The 14,932-nt window shown below is 62.9% G+C and overlaps 1 protein-coding gene across 1 annotated transcript in view; it reads left to right on the top strand.

Moving 5' to 3' along the window:
- The first annotated feature begins 1,331 nt into the window (after window positions 1-1,331).
- LOC140661214 (hemicentin-2-like) overlaps window positions 1,332-14,932 on the top strand; it is a 37,057-nt gene continuing 23,456 nt past the window's right edge. Inside the window, exons 1-25 of the mRNA XM_072883033.1 lie at window positions 1,332-1,566; window positions 2,483-2,553; window positions 3,535-3,693; window positions 3,943-4,065; window positions 4,931-5,102; window positions 5,461-5,567; window positions 5,773-5,893; window positions 5,991-6,254; window positions 6,430-6,574; window positions 6,878-6,999; window positions 7,094-7,366; window positions 7,474-7,615; window positions 8,220-8,347; window positions 8,610-8,723; window positions 8,878-9,027; window positions 9,738-9,932; window positions 10,310-10,405; window positions 10,785-10,909; window positions 11,204-11,348; window positions 11,489-11,601; window positions 11,866-12,022; window positions 12,232-12,394; window positions 13,913-14,040; window positions 14,191-14,299; window positions 14,665-14,834. Of these exons, the coding sequence (XP_072739134.1) occupies window positions 1,332-1,566; window positions 2,483-2,553; window positions 3,535-3,693; window positions 3,943-4,065; window positions 4,931-5,102; window positions 5,461-5,567; window positions 5,773-5,893; window positions 5,991-6,254; window positions 6,430-6,574; window positions 6,878-6,999; window positions 7,094-7,366; window positions 7,474-7,615; window positions 8,220-8,347; window positions 8,610-8,723; window positions 8,878-9,027; window positions 9,738-9,932; window positions 10,310-10,405; window positions 10,785-10,909; window positions 11,204-11,348; window positions 11,489-11,601; window positions 11,866-12,022; window positions 12,232-12,394; window positions 13,913-14,040; window positions 14,191-14,299; window positions 14,665-14,834 (3,727 nt within the window). The remainder of the gene's footprint in view (window positions 1,567-2,482; window positions 2,554-3,534; window positions 3,694-3,942; window positions 4,066-4,930; window positions 5,103-5,460; window positions 5,568-5,772; window positions 5,894-5,990; window positions 6,255-6,429; window positions 6,575-6,877; window positions 7,000-7,093; window positions 7,367-7,473; window positions 7,616-8,219; window positions 8,348-8,609; window positions 8,724-8,877; window positions 9,028-9,737; window positions 9,933-10,309; window positions 10,406-10,784; window positions 10,910-11,203; window positions 11,349-11,488; window positions 11,602-11,865; window positions 12,023-12,231; window positions 12,395-13,912; window positions 14,041-14,190; window positions 14,300-14,664; window positions 14,835-14,932) is intronic.

Genomic DNA, 14,932 nt, shown 5'->3' with positions numbered 1-14,932 from the left:
CCACCTCACCCCCTCCCCCCAAGCTTGCAGTGAGTGTGGGGCTGGGGGTGCAAAGCCTGGGCTGGACAATGCGGACGAGCGGCTGCGTGCAACAGCCCTGGCTGTGGGACAGGAGGGGGACAGGCCACCGGCACGGCTCACGGCTCAGCCCTGTGGGACAGAGGTGCTATGTGGCTGCCCCCTCTGCCCTGCTGCCAGGCAGGGGGGGGTCCTCGCCCACCCTGGAGCTGGGCCGGGCTGAGCCCAGGCTCGCAGGGACACGTGGGGCAGAGGGATGCGCAAGAGGGTCCCCGCTGTCCCCTTGGGGGGGGGGTGCGGGATGGGTGGTCGCTAACTCACCCTGGCCCCTGGGTCTGTGGGAGCGGGGCTGATGCCCGTGAGGCGCTGGGGGCCGGAGGAAGGGTGCTCAGCCCGGGGCAGGATTCGGCCGTCGGTTCGCAGCCTCACCTGGAGCTGGCCTTGGCCGTGGCCTCTCCCTGGGTCCTGGGGGGGGGGAGTTGAGCAAGAGCAGAGCATCCCTGCGGAGCAGCCATGAGCTCAGCACTCCGCTTCGAGGGCAGCCAGGAAAAGCTCCGCCGCCCCTGGGGCAGGCCCCGGCCAGCGCTCCCGGCCAAGGGCTGCCTTTCCCGGCCAAGGGCTGCGTTTCCCAGCCCTTGTCCTGGCTCTGGCTCTCCCCACGCTTTGCGTGGCTGTTTGCTCCCCGTTCCCGGGGCGGCTGTGCTGGGGACCCCCCCCCCAGAGCCCCTTGTCCCCCCCAGCCCCATTGCAGACCCCTATTTCGGGGAGAGCCCTTTGCCTGGCAGAGGGGGTGTTGCTTCCTCGGGGTCCCTGTCGCAGCTGGCTCTCCTCTCCTCCTCCCCGCCCTGGGTTTGGCAGGGTTTCCCCGCAGGCGCTCAGCTGCGAGCCCCCGTGTCCTCCCCTAACCCCCGGCTCCCCCGGCAGAGCGGGGGGCTCTCTGAGCCGGGGGGGGTCAGGGCCAGGGAGGGGGGCCTGGGCAGCGTTTCTGGCAATCCTATGGGCTGCAGGACCTGCTTCCCAATCCCCGCATCCCCGTCCCGGCTTCCTCCTGCTCCCACCCACCTCCCCGCTGCGCCGCTGGCTCCAAAAGTCCTTCTCTCCCTCCCTCCCCGAAGTTGAACGCTGGAGGAGCAGGTCTGCAGCTGCGGGCGGCTGGGCGTCCCCCCACCGGGGTCCCTGCTCTGGCCCTGCCACGTGTGTCCCCTTGCACCCCGTGTCCCTCCCTGGTGCAGGGACGATACCCAGGTGGTCTGGGGGAAGGAGCGGGGCGAGGACAGAAGGGGTGTCCCTGCCACCTGAAGGCCTCCCCCACGATGCCACCCCACGGAGGGGTGCTTGTGGGTCTCTGGCTGCTGCTGGCCCCCAGTCTCGCCGAGTCCCCCCCCGGCACAGGGGGGGCCACCCTGGCCTTCGTCTTCGATGTCACCGGCTCCATGTACGACGACTTGGTGCAGGTGATGGACGGGGCCTCGCGCATCCTGGAGCGGATGCTCAGCAGGAGCACGAAGCCCATCAGCAACTACGCGCTGGTCCCCTTCCACGACCCAGGTACGGCTGGGACAGGGTGAGGGCACGCGTCCCGCCGGGGGACGGGGCTGTGGGGAGCTGGGGAGCGGTTCTGGATGGGTTTGGGGCTGAAGCGTGCGCTTCACAAGTGCCTGCACTGTGCCTTCTCCACCTTTTTAATGCCCCAGCGACCGCTGCGATGGGGATGCCAGCACAGGGTGAGCCGCAGCTTGAGGGCACGGTGCTGCACAGGGGCTCCCATCCCCAAGCCGCCCTGTGGGCATGGGGCAAGCTGTTTCTGCCCGGATTAATCCCAGTGATGCTGGCACCCGCTTGTGGGTGGCTTCTCTACTTCCAGCCTGTCCCAGTTTCCCTGGGCTAATGACGGGGGGGCATTTCTGTACAAGTCCGCAGCGTGCCTCACGTTGCCTTAGCACCACTTGCTAAGAGGTTTTGATAATTTCCTGCAATACCAGAATCATTTCTTTCTGTCCCAGTCTTTGCCGTGGAATTTTTGTGCACACCCATAAATAGCAACTGCTCTGCAAAAGAGCCCCGACCCCCTACAAGGAGAGTGGGACTGAGGCTTTATTTTCAGCAGAAATAGAGTTTGAATGAAAATTGCTGGAGCCGGACGGGGAAGGAGGCAGAGGCAGTAAATGGGTCTCTGCATCGCTTTGCTGGGAGCCTGCCCCAGCAGAACAGGGTGCGGGGTTTGCAGCTCACCCTGGCCGAGAGCTTCCCGGGGCAGGCTGTACCCCTGGGCACGGGGCCGGTCTGCCCAAACCCACGTCTCGCTTGGGGCCAAGCCACGGTAGATGCTTAACCCCGCGTCCCGCAGGTCCCGTAAGGGTGTTTAAGCTGGGGCGGGTGCTTAGGGATGCCAGCAGCGTGGCACGGGAGGAGGCTGGTGCCGGTGGTCAGGGAGGCTGAGGCGGTGGTGCCGGTGTGCTTGCAGAGGTGGGACCTGCCACCCTCACCGCGGACCCCCGGCTCTTCCAGCGGCGCCTGCAGGAGCTCCACGTCCAGGTAGGCGTCCTCAGCCCTGTGACGCTGCTCCATGGCTGGCTTGGTGCGTGGCCCTTGGCACTTGGTGGGAAGCCTGGCCCTGCGTTCCTGCAAGGTGGGGGGGTCCTGGGAGCGATCCCTGCTCCCCTCTGGGCCCGGCGTCCCCCGGGAGTGTGGCGGGGGCTCGGGGCTGAGCTGGGCTTGCTGGGGGCTGACCACGCCGGGGTGGGAGCGTAGAGGGTGGGTAACGCTGGAACTGTGCCCCAGGCTCCTGCAATGGGACAGAGCCCTCTTGATTCACAGCTCTTGTCCCAAAGTGGGAATGCTTTCCCCAGGAGAGTTTGTACAAACTCTCCATGGAACCAAAAATCTCTTCTAGAATTGCTGTTTGAAAATTGAGTTTTTTAATATTTTTTTTTAGATTATTTCAGCCACATTCTGCCAGCTGAAATGCTCTCCAGGAGTTTAATCATGCTTTATCCATCCCCACTCTTGCCCTGCCTCCCGTGCCTTGCTAAATCCCTGTGGCATTTTCCTTCAGTCGCAGCTGTGTCTTGGCGGGAGGTGTAAAGCTGCGGCTGCAAATCGTTTCACAGCCCTTCAGGGTGCAAAGCCCCGTGGAAGCGGGAGCTGGTCCTCGTTGTGCCTCTGCGCTTGCCTGGGGTGGCCGGTTCTGCTGCGATGTGGGGGGTGACGGGCTGGGGCGGGCACGAACATGCCTGCTAAAGGCGCTTGTGGGAAGCCAGTGGCTTCTGTGGGTCTGGATCCCCAAATGGGTGGTTTAATCATTGTTAGCGTGAGACAGGGACTGGTCCTTGTGATCCTGCGTGTCCCTGCGGAACCATCACGCTGCTCTGGCTGCGCTTGGGCTGACTCCAGCAAACTGGTGCAATTCCTCCCCATGAGCAGACCCTGGGTGGGATCCTGCCAGGAGCCCAGCGGGGAAGGGCTGGGCACTGGGTGGCTCGGTGCCTGTGCCACATCCCTCGCTGTGTGCCGCAGGGTGGAGGGGACTGCCCGGAGATGAGCGTGGGAGCCATCAGGCTGGCCGTGGAGGTCTCGCACCCCGGCTCTTTCGTCTACGTCTTCTCGGATGCTCGGGCCAAGGACTACGAGCAGCAGGAGGACCTGCTGCGGCTGCTGCAGCACAAGCAGACCCAGGTGAGCGGTGCTGCCCACCGGCCTCCTGCAACAGCCGGCTTGGGTGGACGCTGCAGCAGCACGACGGCAGCTCCTGGCAAGGAGCCGCAGCAATGAACCCTGCTATGCTGCCTGTTAGTGGAGTGAATTTTGCATCTCCCGGCCTGGCTCGATGTACTGGGGGCTGGTGGCTGCTGGCTGCGTCCCCTCCCTGGGATGGACAGACCCCCATGGCTGTGTGTGATGCTACGGGGAGCGTTGCTGTGGCAGGTGGTGTTCGTGCTGACGGGGGACTGCGGGGACAGGAGCCACCCCGGGTACCGCGTGTACGAGCGCATCGCGGCCACCAGCTCCGGGCAGATCTTCCACCTGGACAAGCAGCAGGTGACAGAGGTGAGCGGGGGGACCTGCAGGAGCAGGGACGGGGTGACTGAGGTGCGTGTGCTCCAGCCCGGCTCAGCTGCTCTTACATTTTCCTGGGGTTAATCCTCGTGCCCAAGGTGCCTCCGGGTTGCTCTGGGAGCCCTGCTTTAGCCCGAAGCCGAAGCGAGGGCTGGAGAAGGCTGGCCGCTCTCGAGCTTGCTGCTGGGCTGCTTGCGTGGTCCTTGGGATGAGCTGACGCGCCTGCCCCTGCCAGGGGAGGTGTCTGCCTGGGGCTGAGGCTGAAGCTGGGGTGCTCCTGTTGCTCTCAGCACCCCGGGAATCAGGTGGGTGGCCTGGGCACGGGGAGAGGAGCCTCTCTACCCATTCCCAACCTTGAAGCTCTTGACTGGTGCATCTGTGAAGTCTCCGAGACCTCCGAGACCTCCGAGAGGGAGAGTAAAGTGCTTTTCTGCTTATTACCAAGCAGCATCTCCCAGCAGACCCCCGGCGATGGCCCCTGTCCAGCCTCCGGCAGTTGTGTGTTTTAATGGTTTCTATTCCCATGAGCGAGCTGGGGGGTAATAACTCGCCTGCTCCAAGCAGCTGAGCAGAAGCCACTTGGCAATAACAGTTACACCAAATTACTCAATTCCTTTTGCACCTGCTCGTAGCGAGGGGGGCTCAGCCAGGGCTGTCGCCTCCTGCCCGCCCGTCCCCGTGCCAGCTCATGCTGGCACCCACCGGAGCCGGCTGGGGCTGGCCCCTCGCCCGGGCACTGTTTTACAGCCGTGCCTGGGATTTTGACCCGGTGCAATACAGCCCTGCTCCTGAAATGGCCGTGCCTGAAATGGCGGGGGGGGGGAATCTGGGTTAATCCTCCCCCATGTGCCCCCAGGTGCTGAAGTGGGTGGAAGAGGCCATCCAGGCCTCCAAAGTCCACTTACTGTCCACGGACCACGAGGATGGCGGGGAGCACATGTGGGCCATCCCCTTTGACCCTAGCCTGAAGGAGGTCACCATCTCCCTGAGTGGCCCTGCCCCAGGGATCGAGGTCCGGGATCCAGCAGGTAGGAGCCCAGGGGAGGGAAGTGGGCAGGGGGTGATGCTTTGCCTTCCGGAGAGCCCTCAGGTCAGGACAAATGGGAGGCTGCAGGCATGGGGATGGCCAAACCCTGCGCTGAAAACTTAAATAAAAAAGCAACGAGCTGCAAAGCCGTCATTAAGCACCAAGTGCATCTGCCCTGCACCCCTCCCGGGTTGGCTTTGCCTCTAATTTTAGGAGGGTTTTCTCTGCTGCCCAGGCTGTGAGAGCTGTGTGATGGGCTCTGCACCACGGCGAGCCCCGAGGAGGGGGCTCCTGGCCGACTGCAGGGACTGGGGGATGGACTCAGGTTGCCCATCCCAGAAGTTCACTTGCTGTTGCAGGAAAGGTCCTCGAGAAAGGCCAGGGTCTGAAGGAACTGCTCAGCATCCCCAACTCGGCCATGGTGGTGGCCATGGAGCCCCACGAGCCAGGGACGTGGTCGGTCACGGTAGGCTGGTGGCAGACCCCACATGTTGTCCCCTACCCATCCCCTGCTGGATATTTAGCCGGCTAGGTGTGGGCTTTCCCCCGTCCACCTCCAGCCAGGCAGAGAACGTGCGACCAGGCTGGAAAGGGCTGACTGCCACCTCCTCCCTTCCCCATCGCCTCCCCCTTCCCCTGCCCTCGGCACACACCTCTCGCTCCGCTTCCAGACCCAGAGCAGCGGCCGCCACTCGCTGAGGATCACGGGCATCAGCAACATTAATTTTCAACCCAGCTTCTCCACCCAGCCGGACTTTGACGCCAGCCAGCCCGGGGAGCCGCTGGTGCAGGGTGAGGCTGGTGCTGCCCAGGCAGCGTGGGTGCTGCGTCTGGGCTTCTTGCAGCTAGGAACGTGGGTGGGTTGTTTTTTTGCCATCCCTACCTCCAGGTCTGCCCATCTCCGTGGTGGTGAACTGCACTGGCCTGAAGCCACCTGGGCACTTGCAGGAGATCGAGCTCTTCAACAGCTCCGGCCATGCCCTCCTCTCGCTGCCTGCACGGCCCCTCTCCAACACCTCCTTGGGGCAGCTCTGGGTGAGCTCGCTGCTCCGTGTCCCCCCGGGCGACTTTCTGCTGAAGGTGAAGGGCGAAGACGCCCAGGGCCACCCCCTGCACCGCCTCTCTGGGGTCACCTACACCAGCGTGGTCCCCGGTGAGTGGTCCCTGTGCTGCCCAAGGGTGCTGAGAAGGGACCAGAGGCTCCTCCTCTGCAGTACCACCTCTGCTTTGGTTTCTGGTTGGGTATTTTTTTTATCCTGCTTCCCAACACAGCTCTTGGTGAGCTCCCGAGGAGTGTTATATGTGTGCGTGTCCACAACTACTTCCAGGCCTACCCAAAGTGAACATCTCCAGCAAGATCCAGGCTTACAACCGTGAGCCGCAGCTGATCTCCTGCTCCGTGCAGAGCGAAGTCCCTTTCCGCCTGCAGCTCAGCCGGGGTAGGATGAAGCTCGGGGAAGAGCGGCTCTTCAGGTGAGCTCCAGTTTGGCTCAGTGGGCTCCTTGATGGACCCGTATGGGCAGCAACAGCCCCCTGAATTGTGCCGGCTAGGGGGATGCTGTGTGCTGGCTGGGTGCCTGCAAGTCCTGAGCATCCCAAGGCAGCAGAGGAAAATCCCGAGGGACGTGTCCGCGTGATGCCGTGGGGGTGGGGGTACATCTGTTTGCCTGACTCAGATGGAAAGGAGTCCTAGGGATTTGGAGCTGGGCGGTGGCATGGTGGCCCCAGCTCTGATGCCTCGGGGTGGGGGTGACCCTGTAATCCCCCTTTTCGTAGGGGTTGGGGGAACATCAGCTGGTTGATCCCTGCGGTATCCAAAAGTGACGAAGGGTTTTACGAGTGTACAGCCACGAGCAAGGTCGGGGCGACGCGGGCTCGTGCCTACGTCTCTGTCTCAGGTGGGGACTACTCGTGCCAAGCCTCGGTGCCTGCGGGTCTCCAGGTCTGCAGCTGGGCACGGGCTCATTTCACCCCGGCATGCTGTGTTTGCAGAGCCGCCGCTGCGTCTCATAGCCCCAGGCAACATCACGGCTTCACCAGGCCAAGACGTGGTCATGTCCTGCCCGGTTCTGAGCGACGTGCCCTACAACCTGACGTGGAGCTGGGATGGGAAGGCAGCGCAGCCGGGGGACGGCCGGACCAGGCTGCTGCAGAACCGCTCGCTGGAGATCAGCCGCGTGCAGCCGGGGGACGGGGGCCTGTACGAGTGCACGGCACGCAGCGCCCACGGCACGGCCACCGCCTCCCTCTGGCTCCTCGTCCAGGGTAGGCTCTGCCCTGCGCGGGACCCTGGCCCGGGTGATGCCCGGCCCCGTGGGAGGGAGGGTGGCCGGTGGCACGCGGGGGCTGAGCCCTTCTCCAACCCCGTGCAGAGGTGCCGTGGGTGAAGGTTGACGCCAGCCCCCAGCGTTTCGGCAGGGGCCAGGAGCTGCGGCTGAGCTGCACGGCTGGGGGCCAGCCCCCGCCCCACACCACCTGGAAGCGCTGGGGCTGGGTCCTGGAGCAGGACGAGAGGTAACGCATGGGGACCCGGGTGCCTTCGTCCTCCCTGTCCTGCTGGGGATGGTACTCCCCTCGCAGGGATGCACGGGCTGAGGGAGAGGGGCGTGGGGTTGCCATAGCTCTGGAGAGAGGAGAGCATTGCAATATCCCCAACCCGTGCACCTGAGATGGCTGGCATGCTGCTAGCCTTAATTTCATGTATTTATTTTTAAGCCATCCTGCCTTAGCCAGGTCACCGTCCCCACCGAGGGGGACTCGAGGTGCTTTGCACACCTGGTGTGCGCTCAAGGCTCAAAGTACTCCTTGTGCTTCCCCTTAATTTCTTCTGCTTTTCGGCTTCCACCTCCCTGCCCATGTCAGGCTGTGAGTGCTGGAGTGGACTTTGGGGAAGGTTTTTTTTACTTTAGAGGTGAAAAAGCCCAATTCTCAATGCTTTTTCCCTAGTTCAAAGCAATGTCCTTCCCTGCAGCAGCTGATGTAGCTGGCTTTAAGTACTAACCCACATCTTTCAAATGCCCAGCGCTTACCACGTGTGCGGGATGGCCTTAAACCCGCTCACTTATTTCATCACGGTTTTCACAGGGCTCGTTTCTCCCTCTCTCCCCGTTTGCCGCAGGGTTTTCACAGATGCGCAGGGCACCCTGCACATCAGGGCTGCCATCCCAGAGGACGCGGGGAATTACAGCTGCTACGCCAGCAGCGCGCTGGGCTGGGACGAGCAAGTCGTCACCCTGGAGTTCACCGGTACCCGCTCCACACCAGCTGGCAGCGTCCCGGGAAGGGCCCAGGCTCAGAGCTGCTGCAGGAGGGATTTATTATCCCTCCTCGCTGTCCCTTGGCTGCCGGCTGGGACCTTGCGACATGCGAGCTATGGGATGGGGCTGTCTGTGATGGAGGGTGTCGGGGGGGGTGGCTCCCAGGGCTCCAGGCTCCCCTCGGGGGGAAACGGGCACCGCGCCCAGCGCTGCAGGGAGTCACCGAAGCCATCTCTCTCCCTGCGGTGCAGAGCCTCCCGCCATCCTGGCGGTGACGCCCAGCCTGAAGGTGCTGGTGGGAGAAGACGTGACCCTGGAGTGCTGGGTTTTGGGGGTGCCCCCACCCCACATCGTGTGGTACAAAGGTGAGACTGGAATGGAGCTGGGGAGCAAACCCCCTCCATGCACCGGGGGCCCTCCACTGCCCTGCAGGGACATCGCATGTGGGGTCCCCCGGACCGATGGCAGGAGGGACCCCCGGAGGCACTCGGGGTGCTGACATGGGGGGTCTCGGGGCAGGTGAGCAGGCGGTGGTGGCGTTCCCGCCCGGCACCCAGCATGCCGTCCTGCGGCTGCAGGCAGTGCGGGAGGAGGACGCGGGGCAGTACATCTGCGAGGCTCTTGGCGAGGCCGGCGTCGCCTTTGACAGCACCGTGCTGGACGTGGGGTGTAAGTCCCTGCCTCTCCTTTTGGGTCCCACCGAGCGCTCAAGCCTATCTCCGCTGCTCTCCCTCCTGGCTCAGCTCCTGCTTGCTGCTTCCCAAGGCTCCTCTCGCCCCCAGCTCCCGGCTTTCCCAGCGCAGGGGTGTCGGTGCTCAGTACAAGCAGGCTGAAGCCTGGTGGGATTCCCAAGGGTCAGGAGGAGGGAAGAGGCTCAAGAAGTGGCAGAAGACCGGTGCAGATGCTATCGCATGGGACACGATGGCTTGGGGCAAGACTGGGGACGCAAAGCGCAGTTAGTGGGATTAGGCAGAGGTGGGGGCTGGCTTCTCTGTGTCTGGTACCCCAGGTACCTCAACCGATGCTCAGGGCTTCCCACCGGAGGCAGAAGGGATGGAAGAGCCTGGGGAGGAGGAGGAGAGGAGGGTTCTTAGTTGGGGGCAGCAAGGCTCGAAGCAGTTAAAGGTGGAAAAGCGCAAGAGGTTTTGCTGAGCCAGGGGGGTGCTGAGTGTAACTGGAAGGGATGGAAACTGCAATGGCTATAACAGCTTTGGAAAACCACCAAACGCTTTAAGTCAATCTCGTAACTTTTCAGGGCACCTGGCTCGTGGGTTTTGCAGCCCTGTCTCTTCTCCAGGCTTGGCTGTGCACAGAGCCTGCTATGGGGAATCCGGGGCGTCGGACCTGCCTGAGCCCCTTCCCCACTGCTCTCTCTCCAGCTGCCCCTCACTTTCCTGAGCCCCTGGGGGACGTGGCGGTTGAGGTCGGGGAGAGCGTGAGCCTGCTGTGCCGTGTCGAGGGCTCTCCCCCGCCACGGATCGCCTGGTCCCGGCAGGACGGGAAGCCCGTGACGGGCTGGCATGGGCCGCATGGTGTTTCCAGCCAGCTGGAGGCTGCTGAGCTCCTCATCGACAGTAAGAGAGCCGAGCGTGCAAGAGCGCGTTGGCGTGGCGGGGAGCGCACGTGGGCATCCCGCCCGGGTGCATGCTTACACGGTGTCACCCTCGGGTGCTCTCCCCCCACCCGCTGCAGGCTGGTGTCCCAGCAGGGGGACTGGCCCCCGTGCCCACTCTTTTTGCAGTAGTAAAGCATTGACATAGTGGGTTTATTTGCACTTTTTACTTGTGCAAGCTTAGCTGTGCTGTAACAGCCTGCAAGCCTCCAGCGCTGCAGGGTCTCTCCCCTCTCGGAGGTGGTGGCAGGGCAGGGGAGGGTGGTGTCACCCCATCCTGGAACTTGCTCGGGGCTCTCCAGCCCTTCCAGGCTCAGGCTTCTCCCCACTCTTCTCCAGGCGCCTCGCTGGATGACCAAGCCGTCTACATCTGCGAAGCTCAGAATGAGTTTGGGAAAATCCAAGCAGAGGTCAAGCTTGCGGTCACCGGACACGGTTTGCTTTTACGTGCTTTTGTTGGTGTATTGATCCTGGCTGCTGCCAGCGCTGGCCGTGCCAGTGGTGAGCGAGCGGCAGAGCCATGCAGCCATGTCTGCTCCCGAGCCGGCTGCGGTGAATGCCCAGCAATGCCCGCCCCCAGCGCAGGGTTTGGATAACGTCCTTCCACCTCTTTGGCTTAATGCACTGACATGCACTTGAACCCAAACTGTAGATTAATATCCCCAAATTCTTGGGGGAGCTGAATGTCGGAGCCAGCCTGTGCTGAGCCAAGGTCTGGACCTCGGAAGAAAGGCGATCCAGATCTGTTCTCCTGAGCATTCCTGGCTGGTTTATCTCCAATTAATATTGTTTCCCTTTCCCCCCTTTCAAGCAGCCCCAGAAATAGCTCTTGCATCCCCTGTGGTCCGCGTACTCCCAGGCCAGCCTGTGTCGCTGCCCTGCGTGATCCTGGCTGGGAGGCCGTTCCCAGCCCGTCGCTGGCTGAAGGATGGGCAGCCGGTGAGGCTTCCGTGCCCACTGGGATGGTGGGTGGGTGGGTGGGCGGGCAGCCGTGAGCGTGGCCCTGCGGCAGGGGCTTTGCTGCAGGACGGGTGCCCCAACCTCCTGGGGCCAAAGCTGCTGGTGGCAGATGCCAGGGGAGCATTTGTGTTGGGAGGGTAATGTGGGTTTGTCACTGCATCGGGATGTTCCTACTGCTCAAGGACTGATTCCTAGACATGCCCCAAAGACACAGTGACATGGTGATGTTTGACTCCCCTTCTGTCCTGCTTTCTGCTCTCTGCCCGTGCCCAGGTAGCCCCAAGCGGCCGCTACTCCGTCCGGGCTGACGGGAGCCTGCACGTGGACCAGGCATTGCAGGGGGACGCGGGGAGGTACACCTGTGAGGTGACCAATGCCCTCGGCTCACACAGGCAGGACGTGTCCCTGGTCATCCACGGTGAGCGGCAGGGTGCTGGGCATCCCTGCTCTGCGGTGAATGGGGGCAGATGCCCTCTGCACTTCTTAAGCTGCAAAGCACCGCTCTCTTTGGTGGCCGTGGCCGTGGCCACGGGATGAGGTGCTTCTCTTCATTTCCAGTTCCTCCCAGCATTGAGCTTGGCCCCGTCCTCATCGCTGCCACCGAGGGAGCAGCCGTCACCCTGCGGTGCAATGCCACCGGTGTGCCCCCCCCTACTGTCACCTGGGCAAAGGTAGGTGACAGGGACAGGCAGGCTGCTGTCCCCCTGCCAGCCAACCTGTGGGTCACCCTCGGGTGCAGGGTAACATGTTTGGAGGGGACAGAGCTCACCAGTGTGGCTGTGGCCGCCTGGGGAGGTGGCACCGAGTGCCCTGGGAAGCTGGGACCAGGAGGAAGCTTGCTCTGATGGATTCAGAGCCCTCTTCTTGCCCTGGGGATGCTCAGCTTGTAGGAGAGTCTCTGCTGTCTTCCTTCCTCCCTTCCCTTTTCTCTGCAGGGCACGGAGCCCATCTCGCTGAGCCCACGCTACCACCTTGACTCCGATGGGACCCTCCTGATCCCTTTGCCCTCCTCCGAGGACGCTGGGACCTACTTCTGCACAGCTACCAACACGGCAGGCTTCTCCAGCCGGGAGATGCAGCTCTCTGTCAGCAGTGAGTGCCCGGGACTGGCCCTGGCACCAGCTCTCAGTAAAGTGGCTCCAGAGGGTGGCTGCTGGGGAGAGCGTGACCTGGGGGCTCTCCTGGCTTCCTTGGGCCACCCAGCCAGGTGCCAGATGGGTTTGCGGGATGGGAAGAGCAGCAACGAGGGCTGCGGGGCACCTGAAGTGTTCCTGCAGCAGCTGCGCTCCCTCTCCACCCAGCGAAGCCCAGGATCAGCGTTAATGGATCGCAGGCGTCGGACCCCGTAACCATCCTGGCTGTGCTTGGGCAGGAGACCACCCTCCCCTGCGAGGTTCAAGGCTATCCCCCTCCCTTGGTGGTGTGGACCCAGGGGTCCCAGCCGCTGCCTCTCGCCACTGCGAGGTAAGGAGGGCTGTGGGTGCCAGGGCCATGATCTCTTGGTGTGGTGTGTCTCCCTGGAGGGATGTCGGGTCCATGAAGGGTGGCAGCAGTGGGGAGATGCAAAGGACATCCCTGGTGCTGAGCAGCCGACGCCCAATGCTCTGGCAGGAGCGGCATGGTGTTAGTGCTGCTCTTCAAAGAGAGCAGAGCAAGAATCACCAGGATTTTTTTTCCATCACACAAACATCTGCTGGGATGGAGCAGCTGCTCCCGACCCTTTGCACGCTCACCCTGGACACAGGTTGGGGTTGGGAAGGGAAGGCAGCTCCAGCACAGCTCCCCGGCCCCGCTCGCCCGCCCGCCTTTGTGCACATTCCTGCCTCGTGCCGTCACGGTGCCGGAGGCGGCGAGGCCAAGGACGCGCCTGGGGATGGCGGATCCCTGCGGGAGGTGTTGGACCGGGGCTTGATGCTGCTCCGCACCCAGGTGGCTGCAGGGCACCGAGGAGGAGGAGGAATTTTGAGGTCTGAAAGAGGAGGAGAGCAGCGTAGGGGAGGAGGACAGGCAGCCTGGGAGGCTGGGGGTGCTGCAGCCTCCCCTGCCCCTCGCAGCCCATGTGTCAGGGTGACTTCATGGGCTTTAGGCATCGAAATGCTCCTGGGCCAAGGTTTGGCAGAAACACAGTTGTGAGCCCAGCGGTGGCTTTGTCTGCATTGGAACGTGGGTTTAAAGGCCAGTTCTGTTCCAGTGGGTGACTTCTGGAGAGCCAAATTAATTTTTTGATGGCGTTGAGGCTGATCTGATGGGATAGTCATTTAAGGCCATTTGATGAGAGAAGATAACCTGGAGAGTGGTTGGATACGTGTTTATCAAGTGCCTTGGTCTTCCCCTTGGAAGCAGGATCTGCTTTTCCAGCACGTTAGCACCACGCTGGAAGGGGCTCCCTAAAATCATGGGCCCTGATCTGGGGGTTATTGCTTCTTTCCCTGCACCTGAGGATTGCTGTGGGCTGGGGAAGCAGGAAGGCATCTTGGTTTTGCTCTTCTTGAGGGACCGTGTTGCCTTGTCGTTCTTGTCTGGTTTCCCATGGCTGCTCCTGGTTGACCTGTGCTGCTCCCCACATCTCAGCTGGCTTGTCCTCATGTACTTGGGTGATTTATGGGCGCACACGGGGAGGAATCTGCGGCTGTGGGCTGAGATGATGTTATGTCTGTGGAGCACAGACAGTGCTGGGACTGAGAGCACGGCCAGCTCCAGCTGCAGGGGCCATGCTCCGCAGGGAGCCCCGTCCCTCCTCGTCCCCCCGGGTGGGTGGCTCACGCTGCTGCCTCGCGCTGAGCTCGCGCAGGAGCTGAGCAAAGGGATTTTGCACCCGTGGACAGCTCTGCTGCCCTCCTTGTGCAGGAGGTGGTCCTGGGGACCTTCTCTTGGCTGTCTCAAGGCGATGGTGAGCTCCCAGCCCTTAGCTCCTGCCCGGGGCAGGTGATGGAGGATGTGGCTGTTCCTCCCATCCAGCTCTTCTGTTCCCCCTCCCCCAAGGTACAGCGTCCTCCCTTCGGGGTCCCTCCGGCTGGCCGAGCCCCAGGTGACGGACACCGGCCTCTACACCTGCACGGCCACGAATGCCGCAGGGAATACCTCACTCAGCTACAGCCTGCAAGTCCAAGGTTCACATGCGCTGGTTAAAATGCTCTCCCCACGGGCTGCGGGTCTTAACGTACCACCGGGGTCCTGCACCCTCCAAGCCCCTGGCTGCTCCCATGTTCCTGTGCCAGGGTCCGAAGGTGGTCCCAGCCTGAGATCCCCTTTCCCCCCAGCTCCCCCTCAGCTGCTGGTCGGCGATGGGGAAAGCCACCTGACGGCCGTTGCCAACGACTCCCTGAGGATTCACTGTCGTGCCATGGGCATCCCCACACCCCAGATCCAGTGAGTACCGCAGAGAGGAGGGATCCTGCCCGTGTCCCCGTGAGTTCCCTTAGGGGCTGTGTAACTCCCTGGGGGTGCTCTGCAGCCCAGTGTGCAGAGCTGCGGCAGAGATCGGGATGGGGGCTCAGGATGGGTGATGGAGACCCCATTCTGGGGTGTCCCTTAGGATGGGAGGCATCAGTTCTGCTCCTTGCCCCTGAGATCCCACTCTTCCTAGCGGTCTGGGCACTGCCAGCCCCTTTCCGGGTGACAAGGGGACAGTCCTTGCTGCCAGCACCCTGCTGTTCACTCCTTCGGTGGGCAGAAATGGGGGCTGGGGGTGGTGGGACAGACCAAGAACTTGCTGCCTGCACCCCTCCTTACAGGTGGCTGAAGGACGGGCACCCAGTGGGCGAACGGGACGGTGCAGTGGTGTCCAAGGACGGTGGGACCCTGCTGATCACTCGTGTGGGGCTCAGCCACCAAGGGCTCTACATCTGCCAGGGCAGCAGCCTGGCAGGGGTGGCCCAGGCAGAGGTGCAGGTTTCGGTGCAAGGTGAGTGCAGCATCTGGGGGGAGACCTGCTATCCATCCCATGTGCCAGTGAGGACACGGCTAGCCAAAGGAGTGGGTGTTCTTGGCCCTGCTTTTCTG

The sequence above is a fragment of the Ciconia boyciana genome, chromosome 18, assembly GCF_034638445.1.
Source record: "Ciconia boyciana chromosome 18, ASM3463844v1, whole genome shotgun sequence".
Taxonomy (NCBI): Eukaryota; Metazoa; Chordata; class Aves; order Ciconiiformes; family Ciconiidae; genus Ciconia; species Ciconia boyciana.
The sequence above is the reverse complement of the archived record's forward strand: the minus strand, read 5'-3'. Positions and strand labels throughout refer to the sequence as shown.